The 19,573-nt window shown below is 38.8% G+C and overlaps 1 protein-coding gene across 4 annotated transcripts in view; it reads right to left on the reverse strand.

Annotated features, from left to right (window-relative positions):
- BMS1 (BMS1 ribosome biogenesis factor) overlaps positions 1-19,573 on the reverse strand; it is a 105,876-nt gene that overhangs the window by 39,387 nt on the left and 46,916 nt on the right. For all 4 annotated transcript variants that reach the window (XM_049894667.1, XM_049894664.1, XM_049894666.1 and 1 more), the window contains exons 14-18: positions 6,538-6,611; positions 5,587-5,763; positions 3,312-3,500; positions 3,040-3,220; positions 2,796-2,854 (exon numbers count right to left, since the gene is read on the reverse strand). In XM_049894667.1, coding sequence (XP_049750624.1) covers positions 2,796-2,854; positions 3,040-3,220; positions 3,312-3,500; positions 5,587-5,763; positions 6,538-6,611 — 680 coding nt within the window. The remainder of the gene's footprint in view (positions 1-2,795; positions 2,855-3,039; positions 3,221-3,311; positions 3,501-5,586; positions 5,764-6,537; positions 6,612-19,573) is intronic.

The following is a 19,573-nucleotide window of genomic DNA, read 5'->3' on the forward strand; positions in this document are numbered from 1 at the left end:
TTTTCCCCATGGAATCCTTCACTATTGCAACTTGAGGCTTGAATTTTTTCTTCAGTTCTTTCAGCTTGAGAAACGCCACGTGTGTTCTTCCCTTTTGGTTTTCCATCTCCAGCTCTTTGCACATGTCATTATAATACTTTACTTTGTCTTCTCAAGAGGCCCTTTGAAATCTTCTGTTCTTTTACTTCATCAATTCTTCCTTTTGCTTTAGCTGCTCGACGCTCAAGAGCAAGTTTCAGAGTCTCCTCTGACATCCATCATGGTCTTTTTTTTCTTTCCTGTCTTTTCAGTGACCTCTTGCTTTCTTCTTGGATGATGTCCTTGATGTCATTCCACAACTCGTCTGGTCTTTGGTCACTAGTGTTCAGGGTGTCAAATCTATTCTTGAGATGGTCTCTAAATTCAGGTGGGATATACCCAAGGTCATATTTTGGCTCTCGTGGACTTGCTCTGATTTTCTTCAGTTTCAGCTGGAATTTGCATATGAGCAATTGATGGTCTGTTCCACAGTCGCCCCCTGGCCTTGTTCTGACTGATGATATTGAGCTTTTCCATGGTCTCTTTCCACAGATGTAGTCAATTTGATTTCTGTGTGTTCCATCTGACGAGGTCCATGTGTATAGTTGCTGTTTATGTTGGTGAAAGAAGGTATTTACAATGAAGAAGTCATTGGTCTTGCAAAATTCTATCATTCGATCTCTGGCATTGTTTCTATCACCAAGGCCATATTTTCCAACTACTGATCCTTCTTTGTTTCCAACTTTTGCATTCCAGTCGCCAGTAATTATCAATGCATCTTGATTGCATGTTCCATCAATTTCAGACTGCAGCAGCTGATAAAAATCTATTTCTTCATCTTTGGCCCTAGTGGTTGGTGCGTCAGTTTGACTAATAGTCCTATTAACTGGTCTTCCTTGTAGGCATATGGATATCATCCCATCATTGACAACGTTGTACTTCAGGATAGCTCTTGAAACGTTCTTTTTGATGATGAATGCAACACCATTCCTCTTCGAGTTGTCATTCCCAGCATAGTAGACTACATGATTGGCTGATTCGAAATGGCCAATACCAGTCCATTTCAGCTCACTAATGCCTAGGATATCGATGTTTACGTGTTCCATTTCATTTTTGAAGATTTCCAATTTTCCTAGATTCATACTTCGTACATTCCAGGTTCCAATTATTAATGGATGTTTGCAGCTGTTTCTTCTCATTTTGAGTCATGCCACATCAGCAAATGAAGGTCCTGGAAGCTTTACTCCATCCATGTCATTAAGGTCAACTCTACCTTGAGGAGGCAGCTCTTTCCCAGTCATCTTTTGAGTGCCTCCCAACCTGGGGGGCTCATCTTCCAGCACTATATCCGCTGCTATTCATAAGGTTTTCACTGGCTAATGCTTTTCAGAAGTAGGCTGCCAGGTCCTTCTTCCTAGTCTGTCTTAGTCTGGAAGCTCAGCTGAAACCTGTCCTGCATGGGTGACCCTGCTGGTATCTGAATACTGGTGGCATAGCTTCCAGCATCACAGCAACACACAAGCCCCCACAGCACGAGAAACTGACAGACACGTAGGGGGGAAGCTCCACAGACACACCCGAACTCTCGGAGGGACTGAACTACTGGGCTGAGGTCCATGGTCTCTGCGGACATCAAGCTCAATTGGCATAACAAATTCATAAGGAAAGTGTTCTCTATTCTACTGTGGTGAGTAGCACCTAGGGTCTTAAAAGCTTGTGAGTGGACATCTAAGATACTCCACTGGTCCCTGTATGGAGCAAGGGAGAATGAAGAAAACCAAAGGCACAAGACAAAGATTAGTCCAAAGGACTGATGGAGCACAACTACCAAAGCCTCCATCAGACTGAGTCCAGCAAAACTAGATGGTGTCTGGATACTACCACCGATGCTCTCACAAGGTTTATAATAAAGGGTCCCGTACCGAGCTAGAGAAATATGAAGAACGAAATTCAAAGTCACAAAAAAGGATCAAACTTACTGGTTTGACAAGAGACTACAGAAACTCTGAGAGTATGGCCTCCATATACACTTTTAACTCAGTACTGAGGTCACTCTTGAGGTTCACCTTTCATCCAAAGATTAGACAAGCCCATAAAACAAACAGTAATAAACGTAGCTCGACCATGTGTATGAGACTAAACGGGCACACCAGCCCAGGGGCAACGACAAGAAGGCAAGAGGGAACAGGAAACCTGGACAAATGGAAATGGGGAACCCAAAGCGGAGAAGGGGAGAGTGTTGACATGTTGTGGGGGTGGCAGCCAATGTCAGAAAACAATATGTCTCAACTGTTTAATGAGAAACTAATTTGCTCTGTAAACCTTCATCTAAAGCACAGGAAAAAGATGAAAAAGAAATTAAATTTTGGAACCACAGAGAGGATTCCATCTCTTTATTACTATTTTCTTCTTTGCTAAACGAGGCTAATAAAACCCTCTGATAGACCAAATAAAGAATGTGTGAACATACTTTGCTAAACCAGTGTTACTAGAGATAAGTCTTACGTGAAACTGGTATACAGATATATTCCCAGAAACTAGTACATACAGTGCATGGCACATGGTAAGCACTGCTTAAAATCAGGTTCGAAATATGCATAAAAATATAAAATGTCATCAGTACTATTATAATTCTTCTATTCCTCTTCTTCACTCCCACACTAATTTACTATATATTTCACACAGAAAATGACTAATACTCAATTTAAAATTTCATTTACATAATAGCCTATATTTCTCAAATACGATCTATAAAAGAAAACATCTAAGATGCTTACCATTATGCCACTGACAGACTGCACTGCCAAAAACCCAGTTCCCTGTGGAGTGATAGGACCTTAAATAGAAAAACAAAAACAAACAAAAAAAATGAACCACAAACTTTAGATTTCAGTTTTATATATACACTCCAAACGAAAATATACATTAGGAATTCATGAAATCAATAAACCACAACTAAAATGACAAAGCCTACAAGGTTTAAATGAACCTAGCAAGCAAGTTATTCTAGTAACATTTTACCCCAAAATGCTGCTCCACAATGCATATGCTGTGGGGTGTATTTCAGAAGCCTTTGCCTTCCATTATGGTCTTCGATATAATAGAGTGGCATGGTCTGAAACCGTCTCCATCCTACAGAAAAAATTATTGGGTCTCGGGATTTGAGGATTTTCTTATACCAACGATGTTTCTTCAGACGCATCTGAGCAGAGGAGAGATTCCATTCAATAAAATCACTGGTGGACGGTAAGTCAAAAAAACTTCATTTACCAAATACACAACAAGGTACCTACCTGTACATATCCAACATTGCCCTCGCTGTTGCCCAAACCACCCAGAATAATTGGGTGATGGGGGTCAAAGTTAAGCACAAATTCACAGGGGACGTTTTCTATCTCAATCCGGACATACATCCCAGGTCGAAAACCCTCATATTGAACTCTGGTCTCATCATCTTGATCTTCAAATTCTGCCCGGTTAAGCTATATGTGAGATGGGGGAGAAAAATCCATGATGCTGTTAACCTTTAATAAATGGAAGATTAACATAAAAAAAAAAAATCAAGTAATTTCTAAATAAGGGAACTATGAACACAATTATTCAGGTTTTATGCTAATTAAAATAATAATACACATTTTATTTTTACAGTTTGTTCAGAGTATGTCCCAGCTGTTATCCTCTTTGTTGCTTCAAGGTAATAGCAAATGTACACAACTCAGAAAGGAGCCCTTAGTGCTGGGCAGCAAACGGTCTCAATTTTCTCAGCCCACACTTTCTAACTCTCGTAACGATCATTTCACTTTTAATTCTGTCCCCCAATGCCAACACCTCTTCCCTCATCTGTACCCTCAGCTGATGATTGTTTCCTAATTCACTCAAAATGTGAACATTCAGATGGAACTTCTACAACCAACTCCTCTACCAGGATTTGCACCCATAACCAGCCTCTTATAGCTCTACACTGCCCAATATGATAGCCACATATGGCTATTTAAACCAAAATTAATCAAAATGAAATAAAATTTAAAAATTCAGTTCCTCAGTCACACTAGCCACATTTCAAGTTTTCAATATCCACAGGTGGCTAGGGGCTACATTGGAAATGTGAAAGGTTTTAATAACTTTGACGAGCATTTTCATGGAGTGGTGGATGTGTCCATGTACAATCAAGAGAGAATGGGAGGAGAAGAGGTGGAGACTGGGGGTATAGAAAAATTGGATAGCACGGATACAGATTTCCATATATTCCAAAGTTCTATTGGACAGCACTGTTACAGACTACTTATCCATGCCCCTGTTTAATACCAAACAGCACTTGTACAGTAGATACGAGCCACTTTTGTTGGACTTTATTCCAACAAATCTTCCCTCTGTTATTTCTCTCATCTTAAAACCTTCTTTTGACTCCACTTCCTCCACCAACTACCACTCCAGGCAAGCTTTCCATAGTCCCACCCTCCACTTCCTCTCCTCCCATTCCCTCTTAAATCGGCATGGACACATCCTCCACTTCATGAATATGCTCGTGAAAGTCACCAAAGGCCTTCGCATTTCTAATCCAATGGACAATTCTGTCATCACCTCAATTAACATACCAGCAGTATTTGAAACAATTTATCACTCCTCTCTACAATGGCTTCCAGCATACTTGTTTTCTTAGATTCCCTCTATCTTGCTGAGCTCCACTCAATCCCCACTGCTGGTTTCTCCTCTTTGCCCAACCTCTTATGCTGGAGTGCCTAGTGCTCAGTCCTGGGGCTCTCCTCTTCTGTATCTATGCTCACTCCTTAGGTGACTTCATCCAATCTCAGGGTGTTAAATAACAACATTTATACGCTAGGGACTCTACATTTTAAAACCCTGGCCCAGATCGCTCTCCAGAACTCCCAACTCCCTATTTAATACTCCATTGTCTAAAAGACAGCTCATATGTAACATATCCAAAAGTCATTTTCCTGGACAAACCTACACCTCCTAAAGGCTTTCCTGTCTTATTCAGGACAACCTAATCTTTCCAGTAACTTCCAGTCTGTCATCCTTATTTCCTCTCTCTCACACCCCACTTTCAATCCACCAGGAATTCCTATTTATCCACCTTTAGAATGAAGTATATTCAAAATTTGATGATTTTTCTCACCTCCATTGCTACTTCCCTAGTTTGTATCACCTTAATTTCTTACTAAAATATTACCAGCGCAATCCTTTCAAAGATTTAAGTCAGATCATTTTTCTCCTTTGCTCAAAACCCTCCAACAGCCCCCATTTCACTCAAAGTAGAGAAATCCAAAATCCTTTACAATGGCCTATAGGTTCTACAGCCTGAAGCAAAGACTTCAGAGCTAGGTTTGCATCTACGTTTACAAATCAGGTACTGGTATCTTTCTGGTGAACTTCTGAGTGAAGTGACAGAAGAGCGCATGAATAAACACACTCATATGCAGCTTACCTAGAAGTCCACGTTAAGAGACACAGAATGGGGTCAGGGAGCAGAGAACCAAAAAGTTAGGGATTCAAATACTACTATACCATAGCCTTTAAATTAAGCTGACAGGAACTAGGTTTCCTTACCAAGGCTTGTTTCTGCATTTCTCCTTTAAGTTCATCAAAATATGAGCTTTCTCCTTCATCATATTCTGCATCAAACATCTCCTTCAGTTTTCTCTTCTTATCCATATGTTTTTTCTTGGCACTTTCCTCTGGGTTGAGCTCAATTTCTTCCTTAACTTCTTCTTCTACACCTTCAATCTTCAATCCAGAAGAGAAAATTTTGTAAAAGTTTGCAGATACCTTTTCTTTAAATATTAAAGCAGATAAAAAGTTCTATTTGAACTGCAAAAGTATTAGTTCTGATCATCATGAAAAACAAAATAAAGCACAGCCTTTGTCTCTAAATAACATGGTATTGCTACAGGAGACATTTAAACACCTGAATTACAGTAAAAATTAATCTGGCTAAGAGAGTCAAACATGAATAAAAATAATAGCAAGTTTCCCCAACCCAGGTGCTCCTAGCCACTATTCTGAAGAATATCAGGGAGAACAGGAAATTAGTTCATTTAAACGGCACTTAAATTTAAGTGGAGAATGACAAAAGGAATGGTGGAAAGGAAGACAATGATCCAGAGGCTAAAGCTTCCAAAAAATAAAGAACAGTCAGAAATTTGGTAAATGACTATGACAAGAAGTAGTAGGTGTTATCCAAAATATCAAGAATAACAAATAATCTTTTATCTGTACCCATGCCCCGCACACAGGAAGAAATCCATCCAGTCTGCAATCTACAGAGATGAGATCTGCCTTTCTGAACATGTGTCTCTCTCAGAACCACCCCTTGGCAAAGTCACAGTGGAGCACTGCTGGCGCAGCAGCTAAGAGCTCAGCTGCTAACGAAAAGGCCAGAAGTTCAAATCCACCAGCTGCTCCTTGGAAACCCTTATGGGACAGTTCTACTCTGTCTTATAGAGTTGCTATGAGGCAGAATTGACTCGAGGCAACAGGTCTGGTTTGGCAAAGTCATACCTGAATATCTGGACCAGATTTTTCCTTATGCACATCCCCCGTTTCAAGGTCTTCAAAGTCACCGTATAGCTCCTCTGGGGAAAGAACATCTACATGATGAGTCTGTGAGTGAGACCTGAGTTGGACACTTTATCACTATCACAGCACCACACTGTGTAGTCCTCCTTCTATCCTCATTTTTCTTCTTCCCACTACCACACATACCAAAATAATCCTACATTTACATAGGCTTTTTTCCCTTTTTTAAATGGTCAATATGTCATCATTTGTCCAGGTTAAATGGACACAATCCATATTTCCACACTTTACTTCAAAGTCTTAGTTAGCCAAGGGCTAATCTTCCAGTATTTTGTCACCACACACCTATCAGAATGGCTAAAATAGTAGGGGCAACGCCAAATGATGGTGAGGATGTGGAGAAACTAGACCACTCATATAGTGCTGGTGGAAACATAAAAATTACACAGCAACTCTGTCAGTTTCCTATAAAAATAAATATGCAATTACCATTTAACTCACCAAGTGAATTCTTGGATATTTATGCCATAGAAATTAAAGTTTACATTTACACAAAAACCTGTACATGAACGTTCATTGCAGCCTTATTCATAAAAGCCCAACAATGGAAACAACCCAGATGTCTTTCAATGGTGGTATATTCCATACCATAGAATACTACTCAGCAATAAAAAGGAACAAATATTGTTACACACAAAAACTTGGACAATCTGCCAGGGAATTATGCTGCATGAAAAAAAAAGCCAATCACAAAATCACACACACTGTATGCTTCCTTTTATATAATACCTTGAAATGACAAAATTGTAGAAATAGAGAACAGCTTAGTGTTTGAGAGGGGTAAGGAATGAGAGGAAGGGGTAAAAGTGAGTGTTTATAAAAGAACTGCATAAGGGATCCTTGTGATGACGGAATTGTTCTGTACCTTAACTACTGGTAGATAAACAAATTTACACGTGATAAAATAGCACAGAACACGCACACACACACACACACACACACACACACACAGTACAAATAAAGCTAGGGGAATCTGCGTAAGATCAGACTGTATCAATGTCAATATCTAGATTGTGATCTTATACTATAGTTGTACATGATTACCACTGGGACAAACTGGGTAAAGGGTACACAGGCTTTCTCTGTATTAGTTCTTATAATTGCCTGTGAATATACAGTAGTATTAAAATTTTTTTTTAAAAAGGGGGGGACAAAGAAAGATGGCAGCATAAACAGCTTTATGTTTCTGTTTCCCCACAACAAAACCCAGACTAAAAAAAAAAAAAAGAAATCAGTGGGATCAATTGTCTCAGAACTCTGGAAACCAGTCAAAGTGTTATACCATCTAGGCATCACACTGAATCAAGAGAAAAACCAAACCCATTACTGTTGAGTTGATTTGGAATCATAGGGACCCTACAGGATAGGGTAGAGCTGTCCCATAAGGTTTCCAAGGCTGTAATCTTTTAATGGAAGCAGACTGCCACTTCTTTCTCCCATGAAGCAGCTGGTGGATTCGAACCACTGACCTTACAGTTAACAGACAAGCACTTAGCCACAGCCCTACTAAGACTTCTAATCAACCACCCATCTGCTCCCCACTCCCTCCCTGGTTTGGCATGGCCATCTTAGGGTATCTGCAGCAGCTGGCACTTCTAAATAGTGAGCCTGGTGTTAAGCAGCAAGAGCAAGAACAATTAGATTAGAAAGCCTGGTATTAAAACAGTGACAGTCGGCAGGAAGCCTGATCTTAAAGTGGCAACATTAGGCACAATCAGAGAGGGAGTCTGGTGATAAACACAGCCTTCGATAGTTTTAAAAAAAGAGAGTAAATCCTAGGGAAGGGGATAAATTTGATTTCCAGAGTTACCACAGTATAATAATCAAACGTTCCAGTTTCAACAACAAAAAAATCACAAAGCATATAACAACACAGGAAAGAACAAACTATGCAAAGAACAAAATTAAGCAACAGAAACTATCCTTGAAGAAGGACAGATAATGGACTTTAGCTGAAGACTTTAGAGTCTCTGGGTTGTATGAACGGTTACATGCTTATCGGCTAACTGAAAAGTTGGAGGTTCTAGTCCACCAAGAGGCACCTCAAAAGAAAGGCTTGGCGAGTCCACGTCCAAAAAATCATCCATTGAAAACCTACTGAGCACAGTCCTACTGACATACATGCGTCCGCCATGGGTTGGAGTCAACTCAACAGCAACTGATATACAAAAACCAAACCAAACCCACTGCCGTCGAGTTGATTCCAAATCATAGTGACTCTATAGGACACAGTAGAACTGCCCCACAGAGTTTCCAAGGAGCGTCTGGTGGATTCGAACTGCGGACCATTTGGTTAGCAGCTGTAGTACGTAACCACTATGCCAACAGAGTTTCCAAGGAATTTAAAACAACAGTATTAAATATGCTCAAAGAACTAAAGTAAAACATAAAAAACTAAAGGAAATCAGGAAAACAATGTCTGTACAAAACGAGAATGTTACAAAGAGATAGAAATTATAAAAATAAAATTCTGGAGCTGAACGGTACAATAACTGAAATTAAAAATTCATCAATTCAGCATATTTGAGCAGGCAGAAGAAAGAATCATATAGGACAATTGAAATGATACAATCGGAAGAACAGAAAGAAAACAGAATGAAGAAAAAAGGAACAGAGCATAAGAGAACCACGGAATACTATTAACCAAACGACTCATACGGAATACTATTAGAAGGATCAATATATGCATTATGGGAGTCTCAGGAGAAGGGGAGAAAGAGAATGGGGAACAAAGAATATTTGAAGAAAAAAATGGCTGAAATGTTCCAAATGTGAATAAGACACGAATTTGCACGTCCAAGACACTCAACAAACTCCAAGTGGATAAACCCAAGGAGATTCACACTAAGACATGTTATAATCATATTTCGAAAAGCAAAGATAGAGAATCTTGAAAGCAGCAAGAGAAAAGCAAACCATGACATACAAGGGAGCTCCAATAAGACCAAGTGTGATTTCTCCTCAGAAACAATGGAGGCCAGAAGGCAACAGAATGATATATTCAAAGAGTTGAAGAGAAAAGCTTTCATCCAAGAATCCTGTACCTGGGAAAACAGTCCTTCAAAATCTAGGGTGAAATTAAGACATTCCCAGATAAACAAAAGCTTGGGGAGTTTATTACCATGAGTCTTGTTCTACAAGAAATGCTAAATGAAGCACTTCAAGTTGAAAAGAAAGGACAGTAACTCAAAGACCTATGATGAAAAAAAAAGATCTGTAGTAAAGATAACTTCATGGGTAAAATATAAAGGTCAGTTTTATGGTATTTTAATATTGCAATTCCACTTGTTATGTCACATGATTAAAAATTAAGTGTTCTGGAAATCCCATTCTTCACAATGTTATCCATAATTTGTTATGATTAACATAGTCAAATGCCTTTGCATGGTCAATAAACACAAGTAAATGTCTTTCTGGTGTTCTCTACTTTCAGCCAAGGCCCCTCTGACATCAGAAAAGATATCCCTTGTTCCACATCCTCTTCTGAATCCAGCTTGAATTTCTGGCAGTTCCCTGCTGATGTACTGCTACAACCACTCTGAATGATCTTCAGCAAAACTGTACTTGTGTATGACATTAATGATATTCTTTGACAATTTCCACATTCTGTTGATCACCTTTCTTCGGAATGGGCAGAAATATGGATGTCTTCTAGTCAGCTGGTCAGGTAGCTGCCTTGCAAATTTCTTGGCATAGATGACTAAGCACCTTAGTACTGCAACTGTTTGTTCAGACACCTCAACTGGTATTCCAAAATAAATGGGACCTTACAAAAATTAAAAACTTTTGTTTATGAAAAGACTTCACCAAAAGAGTGAGAAGACAAGCTACCAACTGGGAGAATATCTTCAGAAACCATATGTCCGACAAGAATCTAATAACCAAAATATATGCAAAACTTCAACAACTTAACAATAAAAAAAGACAAATAACCCAACCATAAAATGGGCAAAGGACAGGAATAGACATTTCACCGAAGGGGACATTCAAACGGCCACCAAGCACATGAAGAGATGGTCAGCATCATTAGCCGTCTGAGAGAAACAAATCAAAACTACAATGAGATACCATTTCACTGCCACTAGAATGTCTAAAAAAAAAAACCCCAAAATAACAAATGTTGGCGAGGACATGAGGAAATCTGAACCCTTATCTATTTCTGGTGGGAATGCAAAATGGTACACCTGTTGTGGAAAATACAGTGGTAGTTTCTCAAGAAAATATAAATGAACTACCATATTGTTGTTAGGCACTGTCGACTCTGTTCTGACTCATAGCAACCCTACGTACAACAGAATGAAACACTGCCCGGTTCTGCACCATCCTCACAATCATTACGCTTTAGCCCACTGCTGCAGCCACTGCACCAATCCATCTTATTGAGGGTCTTCCTCTTTTTCAATGACCCTCTACTTTACCAAGTAGAAGTCTGATATGACCCAGCAATTCCATTGCTAAATATATACCCAAGACTTGAAAGCACTGACTCAAAATGAGACTTGTACGCTGATGTTCACTGCAGCACTATTCACGATAGTCAAAATCAAAAGGTGGAAACAACCTAAATACTCATTGACAGATGAATGGATAAACAAAATGTGGTACAATCATACAATGGAATATTACTCAGGTAGTAGTAGGTAAGATGAAGTCCTGATACATGCTACAGTATAGATGGAGCTTGAAGACACTGTGCAGAGAGAAATAAGCCAATTACAAAAGGACATACATTACATAACCTCACTTATATAAAGAGAAAAGGTAAACGTACAGAGGCCAAAGTTTATTAGTGGTTACAAGGGGTGGGAGGGAGGAGGAAAAGGGGGATTAACGATGATGGAAAAATAGCATTGATTAAGGGTAGAGTTTCACAGCGATATTTAATTGCTATCAATAAGTTGTACACCTGTAAAAAGTTCATTTGGCAAAAGTTATATGATAGATTTATTTACAACAATGACAAAAAAAGAGTAGTTGCTGAGGCTGTTTATGTACAACCAAACACTTCCTGGGATTTGGTTCCTTGGTTTGGAAGTTTAGGGTGTTGCTTTCATAGGACATTCTGGTTAATTGGCCTGTTCTATCTTCTAGTTCTCTATAATGCCTGGGTCATAAAAGCTTGCAAGTGCCATCCAAAGCATAACAATTGGTCTCTATCTACCTGGAGCAACAGAGGAAGAAGGAGAGTCAAGAACAAGAGCAGGACAGGAAATGTGTGGCTAATTGCCTCCATTAACAGCTGCGTCCTGTGCCATGATACAAGAAGAACTGGATGGTGACTGGCTGCCATTATTGAACATTTTGATCAAATATTCCATAGCAGAATCCTGATCAGAAGGGGGAAAATGTAGAACAGAATTTCAAATTTCATGGACCCTAGATTTTCTGGAGCCACGGAGGGTAGATGAACCCCTGAAACTATTGCCCTAAAATAATCATTAAACCTTAATCCAAATATATTCCCTGAAGTCATCTTAAAACAGAACAATAATTTAGCCTAACTAATAAAAAGGGTCTGCCTTAAGCATTATGCTCTTTTAAGAACTATCTATATGGGATCAAATTGACCACAGCAACTTGAAAGATTAAATAGGAAACCTTAGGGGCAGTGAATTTACATTAGTGAGGAAGGAACAACTCACAAAAGGAGGGTGAGAATGGTTCCACAACTCAAAGAACGTAATCAATGTCACTAAATTTTACCTGTAGAAACTATTGGGTTGGTGGAAGTTTTGCTGTGTATGTTCTCAACAACAACAAAATAAACTTTAGAAAAAAAAGATGTAAATAAAGTTAAAAAGAAAGAAAAAAAAACTTTATACTTTGGGGAATGAGAAAAAGAAGCTATCAGAAGAAAAGTATTAATAAAAATTAGAGGTAGGTGAAATAATGAATAGAAAAAGGGAGAATCAACAAAACTAAAAGTTGGTTCTTTAAAAAATTAATGACATCAACAAATGTTTAGCTAGACAAGGAAAAAAGAAGACAGATATAACTAAATTCAGAAAAGAAAGAGTAGGCATTACTACTGATTTAGGATTATTATTCCCTGTCCTTGAGCATAGAGAATGTGACCTAGCTGGAGCTGGGCTCACAGGGACTCACAAGGACACATCAGCTGGGCCCTGAGATAGACAATAGGCAGAATAATCTTGGAAAATATCTTTTAGGGAACCTTTCACATAAACCAGAACACAAGACTTTCCATTCTTATCTTTTACTTAGTACTTAGTGAACAGAAAATTTGTTGGACCAATGAAGACCCTGCTGACTGTCATTACTGAAACCTTACCAATGATCATTAAGAAAGACAATTCAAAATGTAGGATCACAGTTTCTAGCCAATCTGTGAAAAGGCGAAGCTTTCAACGGTTCTGCCCATTTGTAATGTTAATACATACTGATGACTCTGTAACTTTCCTTGGACTCGGGCAGACATGGCTGTGGCAGCATGCTTGTCCATTTTCCCATTCTTGCCTATTCGGTAATATTTTCTTGGACTCAGGCAGACATTACTTCTGGTGGCATGCTTGTCTGCTTCTCAACTTTTGTCTTTTTGAATATATGCCGAATAAAACTTTCTTTTTGCTTTTACTAAACTTTGTGATGTTTTTTCCCCCACAACACAACTAAATCCACAGAAATAAGGATTGTAAGAGATTACCATGAAATTCTGAATGTCAACAAACTAGATAACTTAGATGAAAACGGAAAATTCCTAGAAACACATAAACTACCTAAACTGCCTCAAGAAAAAATAGAAAATCTCATCAGACCCACAAGGAGTGAAAAGATTAAATGAAAAATCTCCCAAGAAAGGAAAATCCAGGATCAGATGGCTTCGCTAGTGAATTCTACTAAACAATTAAAGGAGAATTAACACCAACCCTGATCAAACTCTTCTGAAAACAGATGAGGGAATACTTCTTAAGTCATTCTATGAGACCAGCACTACCCTTACACCAAAGCTAGATAAAGTTACCACAAGAAAATTAGGGACCATTACCCATTATGAATATAAATGTAAAGATCCTTAACAAAATACTAGCAAACAGAATCAAAAAGCATATTACAACGATTATCACCAAGACAAAGTGGGATTTATCCCAGGAATGTGGGGTGGTTCAGCATAAAAAAGGCATTCAATGTAACACACTGCATTAACAGGACAAAGAAGAAGAACCACAAGGTCATCTCAATTGACACAGAGAAAGCATTGGACAAAATCCAACACTTCTTCATGATACAAACACTCAGGAAATTACAACTACATAGACATTTGTCAACATGGTAAGGGCACTTATGAAAAGCCTACCACTAACACCACATTCTGTGGTGAAAGAAGAAAGCTTTCCCCCCAAGGACAGGCTCAAAACAAGGATGCCGGCTTTCACCACAGGTGCTTTAACACTGTACTGGGGGTTCTAGCCAGAGAAGTCAGACAAGAAAAAGAAATAAAAGGCATCCAAATTGGAAAGAAAAAAGTAAAATTATCTCTACTTGAAGACGACATGATCCAATATATATAAAATTCCAAAGCATCCACATGAAAGCTACTAGAGCTAATAAGTGAATTCAGTAAAGTCGCAGGGCATAAGGTCAACACACAAAAATCAGTTGTGTTTCTACACCCCACAATGAACCATTTGGAAAACAATCTGATTTTACAATACTATCTAAATGAATACAATACTAAGGAATAAATTTAGCCGGGAAAGTGAAAGATTTGTACAGTGAAAACTATAAAGCATTGCTGAAAGAAATTAAAGACCTAATTAAATGGAAAGACATCCTGTGTTCATAGATCAGATATCTTAATATTGTTCAGATGTCGATACTATTGAACGCAATCTACAGATTCAACAAAATCTCTAATAGCCTTTCTTTGCAGAAATGGAGAAGCTAATCTTCAAATTCATAAATTTGTATGGAATTGCAAGGGGCCTCAAATAGCCAAAGCAATCTTGAAAAAAAAGAACAAAGTAGGAGGATTCAAACTTCCTGATTTTAAAACGTAGTATAAAAAAAGAAAAAAAAAACAAATTTAACCAGTCTGGTACTGGTATAAGGACAAACGTATAGACCAAGGGAATATAACTGGGAATTCAGAAATAAAACCAGACATCTATGGCTAACTGATTTTTAACAAGTGTGCCAAATCCACTCAATGGGGAAAGAATAGTCTCTACAATAAAATGGGGCTGGGACAACTGGATCTCCACATGCACAAGAATGAAGTTGGATCCATACCTCAAAACTTACACAAAAATTAACTGAAAATGAATCAATGACCTAAATAAACCGTAAAACCATAAGACTCTTAGAACAAAACGGTAATGTTTCAAGATCTAATTTTACAAATGGATTCTCAGATATGACATTACAACCTCGAGCAACAAAAGACAAAATAGATAAATTGGACTTAATAAACATTAAAAACTTTTGTACCTCAAAGGCCGTTATCAAAAAGGAGAAAAGAAATTCCACAGAATAGGAGAAAATATTCGGGAACCATATAAGAACCTAATAGCCAAAATATATAAAGAAATCCTTCAACTCAACAGCAAAAGGACAAACAACCCCATCAAAAACTGGGCAAAGGACTTGAGCAGACATTTCACCAAAGAAGATATACAATGGCCAACAAGCACATGAAAAGATGCTCAACACTGTTTGCAATTGTTGTTGTTGTTGTTAGGTGCCATCGAGCTGCTTCCAACTCACAGAGACACTATTTACGACAGAATGAAACACTGCCTGGTCCTGCGCCATCTTCACAATCATTGCTGTGTCTGAGCCCATTGCTGCAGCCACTGTGTCAAGCTACCTCATTTAGAGTCTTCCTCTTTTTCACTGACCCTCTACCTTTTCAAGCATGTCCTTCTCCAAGGAATGGTTCCTCCTGATTACATTTCCAATGTAAGTGAAACGAAGTGTCACCATCATCACTTCCAAGGAGCACTCTGGTTGCACCCTTCCAATACAGACTTGTTCCTTCTTCCAGTAGTCCATGGTGTATTCAACATTCTTCACCAAGACCATAATTCAAAGTCATCAATTTTTCTTTGGTCTTCCTTATTCACTGTTGAGCTTCCACATGCATAAAAGGAGACTGAAAATATCAAGACTTGGGTGAGGGGCACCTTAGTCCTCAAAGTGACATCTTTGAAGCTGATCTGCCAAATGCAATACGTCATTTGATTTCTTGGCTGCTGCTTCCCTGGGTACTGGTTGTGCTCCAAGTAAAATGAAATTCTTGACAACTTCAATGTTTTCTCCATTTATTAGGATTTGCGATTAGGGAGATAAAAATCAAAACCACGACGAGATACCATTTCACACCCACTAAACAAACAAAAAAAACCCAACAAATTGATTATGACTCACGGAGACCCCATGTGTGTCAGAGTAGAACCGTGCACCACAGTCACACCCACTAGGATCGCAATTATCAGAAAAAAGGAAAATAACAAGTGCTAGCAAGGATGTGGAGACACTGGAACCCTTATCCATTGTTAGTGGGATTATAAAACGGTGCAGCCACTATAGAAAACAGTTTGGCAGGTCCCCCAAAATTCAAACATATTACCAAATAAACCAGCAATTCCTCTTCTAGATAAATTCTCAAAAGACTTAAAAGCAGGGGCCCAAAGAGATGCCTGTTCATTGCAGCACTATTTACGACAGTCAAAACGTGGGAACAATCCAAACGTCTATCAACAGATGACCGGACAAACATAATGTGGTATATACAACGGAATATTATTCAGCCATAAGGAGAAATAAAATTCTAATACATGCTATGATATGGATGAATCTTGAAAGCAGTATGCTAAGTGAAATAAAACTCCAAAGAACAAAGATTGTATGACCTCTCTTACATGAAATATCTTATTTACCAGGCGATGGAGACAGAGGGAAATGGTGGACTCACTGGTTGAGGGGTACTAGGTGTCAGAATGGGGAAATAAAAAAACCTTTGAAAATGAATAGTGGTGACAGTTGCATAGGATGATGAAGGTGATTAATGTCACTGAACTGTACACCTAAAGAGCGGTTGAAATGGCAGGTTTTTTGTATATATGTTTTACCACACTTGGTCATTAGTGTTCAACGCATGACATCTATTCTCGAGACAGTCTGTTAATTCAGGTGGGATATACTCAAGGTTGTACTTCAGCTCTCATGGGCTTGTTTTATTTTCTTTAGCTTCAACTTGAACTTAAATATGAGCAACTGACGGTCTGTTCCACAACTGGTCCCTGGCCGTGTTCTGACTGATGGTATTCAGCTTCTCCATTGTCTCTTCCACAGATATAGTTGATTTGATTCCTGTATATTCCATCCACTGAGGTCCACATGTACAGTCGCTGTTTAGATTGTTGAAAAAAGGTATTTGCAATGAATAAGTCATTGGCACTGCAAAATTCTATCATGTGATCTCCTGCACTGTTTCTATCACCAAGGACATATTTTCCAACTACTGAACCTTCTTGTTTCCAACTTTTGCATTGCAATCACTGCTAACTACCAAAGCATATTAATTGCATGTCTGATCAACTTCAGACTGCAGAAGTTGGTAAAAATCTTCAATTTCTTCATTTTTGGCATTAGTGATTGGTGTGTAAATTTGAATAACAGTCAGATTAACTGGTCTTCCTTGTAGGTGTATGGATATTATCCTATCACTGACAATGTGACAGGGAGGTTCTGAGATGTTCTTTTGACAATGAATGCAATGCCATTCCTTTTCCATTTGTCATTCCTGGCTTAGTAGACCATATGATTGTCCAATCCAATATGGCCAATACCAGTCCATTTCAGCTCAGTAATGCCTACAATACTGATCTTTATTGTGTTCAACTTCATTTCTGACTTCCAATTTTCCTAGATTCATATTTCGGACATTGTACTTTTCGATTATTAATGGCTGTCTGCAGTTGTTTCTTCTCATTTTGAGTCGTGCCACATTATCATATGAAGGTCCTGAAAGCTTTATACCATCCATGCCGTTAAGGTCGACTCTACTTTGAGGAGGCAGCTCTTCCCGAGTCATATTTTGAGTAGCTTCCAACCTGAGGAGCTCAACTTCCAGCACTATACCCGATTATGTTCCACTACTATTCATGAGGTTTTCACCAGTCAATCTTTTCAGACATAGACTGCCAGGTCCTTCTTTCTGGTCTGTCTTAGTCTGGAAGCTTCATTGAAACCTTAGCACCATGGGTAACACTGCTGGTATTTGAAATACTGGTGACACAATGAACACAAATGACTGAAGTCCAGATGACTTGTGGAGTGACAGCAAGGTCATCATACATGAAGAAAGCAAAAGGTCATTAACAAATACAGAAGAGAGAGAGAAGACCAAAATGGACGCCAGAAGAGACTATGAAACTTACTCTTAAACATCGAGTAGCTAAAGTGAAAGGAAGAAATGCTGAACAGAAGAAGACTTCAAAGGGCAGCTTGAGAAGAGAAAGTAGTGTTATAATGAAATGTGCACAGACCTGGAGTTAGAAAACCAAAAGGGAAGAACATGCACAGCAATCCTCAAGCTGAAAGTACTGAAGAAAAATCCAAGCCTCAAGTTGTAATGCTGAAGGATTCCATGGGAAAAATACTGAACGACACAGGGAGCATCAAAAAAAGATGGAAGGAATGCACACAGTCACTGTAACAAAGAAATCTGGTCAATGTTCAATCATTTCAGGAGGTAGCATATGATCAAGAAACAGTAGTTATGAAGGAAGAAGTCCAAACTTCACTGAAGGCACTGGCGAAAAACAAGGCTCCAGGAATTGACGGAATACCAACTGAGATGTTTCAGCAAACAGATGCAAAGCTGGAAGCGCTCATTTGTCTATGCCAAGAAACTTGGAAGACAGGTACCTGGCCAACTAACTAGGAGATATCCCTATTTGTGCCCATTCTAAAAGAAAAGGTGATCCAACAGAATGTGGAAGTATCGAAGAGTATCATTAATATCACACACAAGCAAAATTTAAAAATGGTCGTACCAGTACACCAACAGGATCTGCCAAAAATTCAAGTCAGATTCAGAAGAAGACGTGGAACGAGGGATATCATTTCTAATGTCAGATGGATCTTGGCTGAAAGCAGAGAATATCAGAAAGATGTTTATCTGTGCTTTATTGACTTTGCAAAGGCACTCGACTGAATGGATATGCCTTTATATAGTTAACAAAACACAAATTATGGATAACACTGCAAAGAATGGAAATTCCAGAACACTTAATTGTGCTCATGAGAAACCTGTACTTAGACCAAGAAGCAGTTGTTTGAACAGAACAAGGTGATACTGCGTGTTCTAAAGTCAGGAGAGGTGTGCATCAGGGATGTATCCTTTCACCATAGTTATTTAATCGGTATGCTGAGCAAATAATGTGAGGAGCTGGGAAGAGGATGTCCTGATCGAAGAGCGGTATCCTGAGTGTTCCTGAGCCTGATATGTAACTGTTACTTCACTAACAAAGCTCATAATCGTGAGTATTGTCTGTGAGTTGTGTGTGGCTACTGCAATGAATTATCGAACCCGCTAGAGAAGTGGAGATTGCTGGTGGAGGGATGGATGGTATCAGAATTGGCAAAGATGGCAGAGAGAAAGGAGGCACGTCTGACTTCCATCTCGTAGGAATCAGCCTTGGGCTGTTGATCTTGATTCTCTTTCCCCCTTGTGAAGTTAAAGGAGGTCAGACAGAGCCCCCATGCCATTTTTATAGAAAGCTTCTCACTTTTCTCCAAAGTTCAAATCTTGTAAGTCTCCTTGATTAAACAGGAGAAAATAAAATCATTACTGAAAGGAGGAACCAGAGTATTATCCAAACATCTGTCAGAGTTCCCCAAAGCATTTCACAATCAACTATTATTTTCAACTTGACTATTATTTAAGATGGAGTCCTAGATGGCACAAACGGCCAAGCACTCAACTACTAGC

The sequence above is a fragment of the Elephas maximus genome, chromosome 8 (genome assembly GCF_024166365.1).
Source record: "Elephas maximus indicus isolate mEleMax1 chromosome 8, mEleMax1 primary haplotype, whole genome shotgun sequence".
Lineage (NCBI taxonomy): Eukaryota > Metazoa > Chordata > Mammalia > Proboscidea > Elephantidae > Elephas > Elephas maximus.